We start from the raw sequence: 8,609 nt of genomic DNA, 5'->3' as shown, positions 1-8,609 counted from the left end.
GGAGCCAGGGATGCTTTGGCTGTGGGTGGCACTGCCCCCTAGAGGTGCCTAATGGTAATGCCATTTCCTCCCCTACTGCCAGCCCCCAGTGACCACAGCCACACGCCAGGTTGTAGAGTTCATAAAATCTCTTCCGAGCCAGCGGGCTGCAGCCAGAGCTGCCAACAAGTCCAGAGCCATTGCCTTGCGTTCGAGTGCCCCCAAGGCTGTTGCTCTTCACAGCTTCCAGAGCCTCCCATCACACTGCCTCGAGCTGCCAGAGCCCCAGGCAACCCCCTCCCTCCCAAGCCCCAGGGCCTGACCCTGGTATCTGGGGCAAGGTGCTGGGGACAGAGGCAAATGTAATAATGTGTGGAAGCCCAAGTGGAGAGTCACATCTCGGTCTCAGCCAACAGACTGTCCCCTAGTCCTGATGTCATTAGCACCATCTGAGAGCTGGGATCTGTGGAAGGCAAGAGGGGTGTTCAGACCACCATTCGTTCCTGCAGTGGGGACTATAAATAGGAAGAAAGTGGCCTAGGTTTCCCACACCCATCCTCCCGGGTCCCAAGCCTCTTCCGACCTGACTCTCATCAACCCACAAGGCTCTTACCACTGGGGCACATCCAGGAACTGCTTCCCCTTGGGTGGGCGGCAGGCTCCCGCCCCCTCTCTCTTTCCTGGGTGTGACCAGGCCCTCCTGCCACCTCCTCCTCCTCTTCTCCCTCAGAAAGGAGGTCACAGATCTGCTGCTGCAGCTCTGGGCTAATGCTGTTCTCAGCCAACACCAGGCTCCGCAAAGCTGTGGGGTAATTCTCTACCATGTCCAGCAGGGTCTGGGGCAGAAATGAGTATGGAAAAGAATAAACTCAGTTAAGGTGGCTTCCTTGACTCCAGCCTGCCACCCCTTCGTTATGTCCACAGACACCCTGGCTAACTTCCCCGCCCGCCCCCCCCCACCCCCCCACCCTCCGCCAACATGAAGATGTCTCACCTGAGCGGACTGGTTGGTGAGCCCTGTGCTCTCCAAGTCTAGGACCTCTAAGGTGCGACTGGAGGCCACAGCCACAGCCAGCATCCCTGCCACATGGTCACCTTGGGAGACAGCACGCGCGCACACACATACTCATCTACATTCATGCACAGGCCTGCTAACCCTTCCTCCCAGACAGCTTCCCCATTGCCCTAACAACCTTAGATCCCACCCCCAGGCCAGGAAACGCTGACAATTGGTAGGTAGCCAGGAGCAAAGCATTGTGATTGGTGAGTGAATGCATAAAGCAAGCCGGAAGTGGTGATGGATGATTTGATCTACTTGTTGGTCATCTATCTGGTCCTCTACACAGGTGGCTCCTCTATTACCTCCCAGACCCCCCTCCATTTCCCCTTCCCCAGTGTGGGGGTTACCATGGCAACTGATGGTCCCGGTTCTTAGAAGGGGGGTGGGGTGGTGAGAATCTAAGGAAGTTTTCTTGAGCCTCACCCAGGGGGTTGTAGTCCAAATTGAGGACGCGGACCTGGGAGCTGTGGGCCACAGCAATGGCAAGGCGACTCCAGCCCTTAGGAGTGATGCCAGGGTTGGCACTCAGCGTTAACTCCTTCAGACCTGGGCAACAATGCAAGGAGAAGCCAGGATGGGAAAATGTCAGGCCCTCTTTAAGCTCCTACCCTGCCCTAGATCTCTGGGATGTCCCTAGGGGCTGGGAGTCACCCCACCCCCACTACAGAACTCCAGTGCCATTAGGGACCCTGCCCTCCCTGCCCACCAGAACTGGATTTCAGATTCTCCATCCTGTTCAACCCCTAATCCTCCTCCTTCCTGAAAATATTTAAAATACATTCTCACCCACATTGTCAGAGCCCTCCGCTCTGGGCCAGGGCCCCTGCCCTCTGCATTTAGCTTTTAATCAAGGCCACACCAGCCCATGCCCTTAGCAGGGTCCTGCTCACCAGACTTGGCCCCGTCTGGGGGGAGGAGGCCACAGATGAGGTTGATGGCTTCATCACCCAACATGCAGTCCCCCAGGTCCAGAGCCACAAGGGCAGGATGGAGGGCCAGGGCTGGGTTCAGCAAGGCCAACCCCGCATCTGTCAGGGGGCTCCCATGCAGGCTGGGGGGTGAGACCAGAGAGCAGAGGTTACGCAGACGTCTGCCCTATCTGTGGGGAAAGAGGTGAGCCCTGGAGGAGAGGAGGGCACTCAGGCACAGCACTGAGGCGAGGCGTTGGGAAGGGAGAAAGAAAATTCTAGACTCTAAAGGAACACAAGTAGGTTTCCTTTCTAGGACTGGGACCCAGGACAGAGGGTAGAGAAGGGGGTGGGGGTGGATTAGGGTTCCTCAGTGGGAGAATGTCGGGCAGTGTTCCTTTTTGGGAACTGAGGAGCTGCCCCCAGAGGTCAATGCGGGTGACTAGGTGAGAGGTGCACGTGCCCCACCAGGAAGGGGTGGGTATCCCATCTCCTTTGGGGCGAGGCTGTGGGTGCTGATTCCGGAGAAGGGATGTGCTGGGAGAGTGTTGTGGAGGCGTGGGCAGAGGGAGAGGGAGGCGTGTAAGCGGGAAGAGGGAGGCTGGTGGGAAGAGGTACAGGAAGGTGAGCGGAGGAAGAGGTGGCAGGGAGTGAGAGAAGGGACCCCCTTTCGAGACAGCACACTCACAAGAGGGACTGGATGGAGCGGTTGGTCCGCAGCGCCTCGGCAAGCTGCTTTATGCGGCTGGGGCTGGACACGACGCCCAGGTTAAGGTTGAGCTGCGCCAGGGAGGTGGCCCCGGCGAGGGCTCGGCAGATGCGACCGAAGTCGCGGTCGCAGAGGCGGCAGCCGCGCAGGGAGAGCAGGCGCACGGCGTTGTCGCGCAGGCCGCGGCAGATGTCCCGCACCTCGGCGCCCGACAACGGCTCCCCTGAAATCTGGATGGAGCTGGGCAGCATCGTACCCACGGCTGGACCTCCGGGGCCGGGGCCGGGGCCCAGGCCGCGGGCGAGGCTGGCAGGGCCGCGGGCGCGGTCGGGGCTCAGGTCGGGGCCCGGGCTGGGGTCGCGGCCGGAGCGGGCGCAGCGGCGGCGGTAGAGGCGCAGGAGGCGGCGGTAGAGGCGCAGGAGGCTGTGGAGGTGGCGGCGGCGGCGGAGGCGACGAGGAACGCCGGGGCCCGGGGCAGAGCCGGTCGGGGTGGCGGAGGCGCCGAAGTCGCCCGCCGGGGCGGACCGTGCCGTCCGTGTCTGGGCTGTGGGCCGGGACGCGCGATCGGCTGCCGGCCGAGCGCTGCTGCGCGCTTGTCCGCGTCTCTAGCGGTTGCGGCGGCCGCTAAGGGGCCTCGGCTTAGGACGCGCAGGACCGGTCACCGCTCGGAGTCCGCATCCACTCCCTCCCTTCCTCCTGCCCGGCTCCCCGTACCGCGGCCGCAGGGAGAGCCCGAAGCGGGCAGGCGGGCAGCGGGCAGCGGGCACCGGGCACCGGGCGGCGGGCTGCAGCTCGAGCTTCGGCTCCAGAGCCGAAGCGGGCGGCGAGTTCCCATGGCAACGTTCGCGTCACCGCCGCTCGCCCCGCCCCTCGCCCCGCCCTTGCCCGGCCCAAGCCTGAGGGCCCACGAGGTTACTGCGCACCGGGCGGTTCCGAGCCGTGGGGACGCTCTTTCCTTCGGCTTAGGACGCACACTGGGTGCGGGCCCGGCTACAGGTAGAAAATAGGTGTCAAGGTGGAGGCCTGCGACCGGCAGGGGTGGGGAGGGAATGGAGGCACGTGACATGGAGATGATGTTTGAGATTATAAACGGGTTCTTTTGCCTATTCTGCCGTCTTTCTCCATTCCTAAGGACCAGACCCTGAGCTCATATTGTTCTCATTGTGGCCAAAAATATACATCATTGAGAAGCATTTTAAGGTTTAGTGCTAAAATGGCCAAAATGGTCAAAAACAATTGCCAGCTGCTATGAGTTTTTAGGAGCAGCCGCAGAGGGGTGTATGTGAACAGAGAGAGAGAGAGAAGAAACGCTGAGAGAGAGAGAGAGAGAGAGAGAGAGAGAGAGAGAGAGAGAGAGAGGGAGGGAGAGAGAGAGAGAGAGAGAGAGAGGAGAAACGCTGACTCCTCTAGGGTTTGTGTGTGTCTAGGTTACTCAGAACCGAGCTTTGCCCCATGAGCCAGACAAAAGGAAGTGGACCATCTCAGCTCATGCAATGTTCTTCTGTTGAAAATGTCTCTCCCTTTTTTGTGCTAATCCACATTTTTTTTTTTTTCACTTAGGGTTCCCATGGTTGAAGCCATTGGAGAGGGGTGTGGCTCTTAAAAGCCCTCCCATTCTGAATTCCCACACAGTTTGTAACAGCGTGGGCCACGTTGCCTTGTATGACTCAGCAGTTCAAACTGTCCTCAGACTGCATCAGTTCGCCTTGCCAGACTGAAAGGTCCTTGACACCAAAGACCAACTTTCTGGCTTCTTTTATACCCTTTACAATAGCTTTACTTCATAGATTGGGCAAATGGGGAGAGAAGATAAAGTGGCGTGGCTGAGAACACACAGATGATCCACCGGAACCAAACATGGCAATAATGAGTGACATTCATTTCCAGCTCGCGGGGGCTGGAGCTGGGAAGCAAGGGAGACCTCACCTCCCATGCAGAATTTAAGGAGCACCCAAACACAGTAATCAAGATGAGTAATATTTTAATGCAGTATTTAAAAATTAATGCAGCCCTAGCTGGTTTGGCTCAGTGGATAGAGCATCGGCCTGAGGGCTGAAGGGTCCCAGGTTCGATTCTGATCAAGGGCACATGCCTGGGTTGTGGGCTCGATCCCCAGTGGGGGGCGTGCAGGAGGCAGCTGATCCATGATTCTCTCTCTCATCATTGATGTTTCTATCTCTCCCTCTCCCTTCCTCTCTAAAATCAATAAAAAATATTTTAAAAATAAATGCAAAAAATCCATGATGAACAAAATGTCAAGATTGTAAATAAAGATAATGTGTTAGTCTTATGACCCTGTTGTTGTTATTGTGCAATGGAACAGTAGTTACCAACCAGCCCAGCATTCCCAGGCCTGTGTCGCTCTTTCCTTCGGCTTAGGACGCACACTGGGTCCTAAGTGATGTGCACAGGTGACTGCGGCGGCACGGCCTTTCAATGGAGCTGTGATTTTTAGTCGTAGAGCTTCAATTAGCTTTTTACTCTTGGTTCAAAGTAAGTGAGTATTTGCTAGGTCTGTGGTCGGCAAACTGCGGCTCACGAGCCACATGCGACTCTTTAGCCCCTTGAGTGTGGCTCTTCCACAAAATACCACGGCTTGGGCGAGTCTATTTTGAAGAAGTGGCGTTAGAAGAAGTTTAAGTTTAAAACATTTGGCTCTCAAAAGAAATTTCAATCGTTGTACTGTTGATATTTGGCTCTGTTGACTAATGAGTTTGCCGACCACTGTGCTAGGTGAACATAGGGGTAACATTTTCCCTTATCTTTGTTTCCATATGACTCTTCACAGCATTGCAATTTATAAAGAACTTTAGTACATATTTCATTTAATTCTCAAATAAACAAAAATCCTGATTTTTTTGGTGGTGGTGTTACCCTAATTTTAGAAAAAAAGAAACTAGGCCTCGGGTTAAGTTCCTAACCCAGCAGTATCAAGCTGGCCAGCGACAGAGCTGGGATTCAGACCACCCGTGACCCAGATCCCAAGGTGAGCTGCCTCGGCAGGTTGCTTCCAACTCTACCCAACCCTTTGCTTCCGCCTTCTCAGCTCTGTGCTCTCATGTCTGTCTCTGCCATTTTCCCAGGTGGGGTGTGGATGTGTCTGTGTAAGTGTTTACAGTGAAATGTGTGTTTGCTTGTGTGAGTGTGTACACATATGTGGGTGTGCACGTGTGTGTTCAGAGTATGAGGACACGTGACACAGAAAACACAAAATGTGGGAAAGAGGGCTGCGGATGCTGCGGTAAGACAGAGCACCCCTCTAACTTACTTGGACTTAGGATCGCATGTGGAGAGCTAGCACAGCCCTGAGAGCTGAGTGGACTTGACCTCCTCCTCCATCCCCAGGAACTATTGCCAGGGTCAGTGGCAGGCCACCGCCCCTTTTGTTGAACAATATGCCATTGTATATATACACCATATTTCTTTACACATTCATCTGTTGATGAACATCTAGGTTGCTTCTATATATTGCTATTGTAAATAATACTGAAGTGAACATATGGGGTGCATATATCTTTTCAAATTAATGTTTTTATTTTCTTCAGATAAATACCTAGAAGTGGAATTGCTGGGTCATATGCTAGTTCTATTTTTAATTTTTTGAGGAATCTGCATACTGTTTTCCATAGTAGCTACACTAATTTGCAGTCCAACCCACAGTACGTGAGGGTTCCCTTTACTCCACATCTTTGCCAACACATTTATTTTTGATTTTTAAAAATTTTTATTGAATTTATTGGGGTGACATTAGTTCATAAAATCACATAGGGTTCAGGTGTGCAATTCTGTAATACATCATCTGTATATTGTGTTGAGTGTTCACCACCCAAAGTCAAATCTCTTTTCATCCCCATTTATCCCACTTTATCCTCTTCTGCCTTCCTTCCTCCTCTTTCCCTCTGGCAATCACCATACTATTGTCTGTGTCTTATGACTTTTTTTTTCTTTTGAATCCAGTGTGAGGTGGTATCTGATTGTGTTTCTTTTAAATATATTTTTATTGATTTCAGAGAGGAAGGTAGAGGAAGAGAGAGATAGAAACATCAATGATGAGAGAGAATCATTGATCAGCTGCCTCCTGCACTCCGCACACTGGGGATTGAGCCCACAACCTGGGCATGTGCCCTGACCAGGAATCGAATTGTGACCTCCTGGTTCATAGGTCAACACTCAACCATTGAGCCACGCCAGTCGGGCTCTCAGTGTGGTTTTGATCTGCATTTCCATGATGGTTTGCTCTATCCACTGAGCCACACTGGCCAGGGTTGGGATTACTTTCTTAATCTCTCCTTCCACTCATTTGTTATTAGTGTATAGAAACATGATGGATTTCTGTATATTAATTTTGTATCCTACTACTTTACAGAATTCATTTATTAATTCCATTAATTTTTTGGTGGGTTCTTTAGGGTTTTCTATAATTGTATCATGCCATCTGCAAATAGTGACAGTTTTACTTATTCCTTTCCGATCTAGATGTCTTTTATTTCTTTTTCTTGTCTGGTTGCTGTGACAGTTGTTAGGACTGCCAATAACCATCCTATCTAATAAAGAGGGAATATGCTAATTGACCATCACTCCGTCACAAAGATGGCTGCACCTGCAGCTGAGGCCAAGTTCCCATAAGGAGCCTTAAGGAGCAATCAGCAGGGAACTGAGGCTACACCCTCCCCCGCCCCCATGGGGCTTGACAGGGGACCTCAGGCCGTGCCCCCTGCCCTGGCATCAGGCTGGGGGTCCTCAGGCTGCGCCCCCCACTCTGGTGCCAGGCCAGGGGACCTGAGGCCATGCCCCCCGTCCGGCGGGGCTTGACAGGGGACCTCAAGGTGCACTTCCCGTCCTGGGGCTAGGGGACCTCAGGCTGCTCCCCCCGCCCCAGCGCCAAGCCAGGGGACCTCAGGCTGCGCCCCCCACCAGGTGGGGTTGACAGGGGACTTCAGGCAGCACCCCCCGGCACCAGACTGGGGGACCTCAAACCGCATGCCCCGCCCGGTGGGGCTTGACGGGTGACCTCAGGCCGTGCCCCCGCGCCTCAGCACTGGGCCAGGGGACCTGAGGCTGCGCCCCCCTGCCTGGCTGGGCTTGACAGGGGACCTCAGGCCATGCCCCCCACCCAGCGGGGCTTGACAGGGAACCTCAGGGTGCACCCCCAGTGCTGGGTCAGGGGAACTCAGGCTGTGCCCCCCCACCAGGTGGGGCTTGACAGGGGACTTCAGGCCATGCCCCCCACCCCAGCACCAGGCCGGGGGACCTCAGACTATATCCTCCGCCCCGCAGGGCTTGATGGGGGACCTCAGGCCGTGCCCCCCGCCCTAGCACTGGGTCAGGGGACCTGAGGCTGCACCCCCCTGCCTGGCTGGGCTTGACAGGGTACTTCAGGCCATTCCTCCCACCCAGCAAGGCTTGACAGGGGACCTCAAGGTGCACCCCCAGTGCTGGGTCAGGGGACCTCAGGCCATGCCCCCCACCCAGCGGAGCTTGACAGGGGAACTCAGGCCGCGCCCCCTGCCCAGCAGGGCTTGATGGGGGACCTGAGGCTGCGCCCCCCCTCCCGGTGCTGGGCCGGGGGACCTGGGGCTGCGCCCCCCTGCCTGGCAGGGCTTGATGGGGGACCTCAAGGCATGCCCCCCAACCTGGTCTGGGCTGGGGGACCTCAGGCCATGCCCCCCGTCCTGGCTCTGGGCCAGGAGACCTGAGGCTACGCCCCCTGCCCGGTGGGGCTTGACAAGGGTGGGACTTGCCGGGTCTGGATCTAGCCCAATGCGGGGGGCTGGCTGGGTCTGGGTCTCACGCGATTTTGAGGCACATGTGGGTGGGTGGGGACTTGACTCTGGGTCCCGTGCTGTGCCCCAGACTCTGACAGGAGGAAGGTTTTCATATACATTTTACTAATTTTCTTCCATCTCTGACACTTCTATTATAGAGAAAGGGCAAATAGCAATATTAAATTATT

At 55.4% G+C, this 8,609-nt stretch overlaps 1 protein-coding gene across 2 annotated transcripts; it reads right to left on the bottom strand.

Annotated features, from left to right (window-relative positions):
- Positions 1–112: 112 nt before the first annotated feature.
- LRRC73 (leucine rich repeat containing 73) lies at positions 113–3,469 on the bottom strand. Of its 2 annotated transcripts, none has more exons than XM_080663686.1 (6): positions 2,636–3,469; positions 1,930–2,090; positions 1,463–1,585; positions 974–1,074; positions 593–815; positions 113–442 (listed from the first exon to the last, which is right to left on the bottom strand). In XM_080663686.1, exons 1-6 carry the CDS (start codon positions 2,905–2,907, stop codon positions 372–374), a joined length of 951 nt encoding a protein of 316 aa, XP_080519812.1. In that variant the 5' UTR covers positions 2,908–3,469; the 3' UTR covers positions 113–371. The 2 variants fall into 2 exon arrangements, with proteins under 2 accessions (XP_080519812.1, XP_080519813.1); XM_080663687.1 differs by having other exon boundaries at positions 974–1,084; positions 1,464–1,585; positions 2,636–3,254.
- Positions 3,470–8,609: the final 5,140 nt, after the last annotated feature.

This window comes from Plecotus auritus (assembly GCF_963455305.1).
Source record: "Plecotus auritus genome assembly, chromosome: 4".
In the NCBI taxonomy this organism is placed as follows: Eukaryota; Metazoa; Chordata; class Mammalia; order Chiroptera; family Vespertilionidae; genus Plecotus; species Plecotus auritus.
The sequence above is the reverse complement of the archived record's forward strand: the minus strand, read 5'-3'. Positions and strand labels throughout refer to the sequence as shown.

Bases quoted from the DNA above. Each gene is read 5' to 3' on its own strand.
- LRRC73 (XM_080663687.1), bottom strand. From the start codon at position 2,907: ATGCTGCCCAGCTCCATCCAGATTTCAGGGGAGCCGTTGTCGGGCGCC. The intron at 1,085-1,463 runs GGTGAGGCTCAA...TGCGCGCGTGCT, and splicing joins ATTTGGACTACAACCCCCTG to GTCTCCCAAGGTGACCATGT. The intron at 443-592 runs GTAAGAGCCTTG...TGCCTTCCACAG, and splicing joins TTCCTGGATGTGCCCCAGTG to ATCCCAGCTCTCAGATGGTG.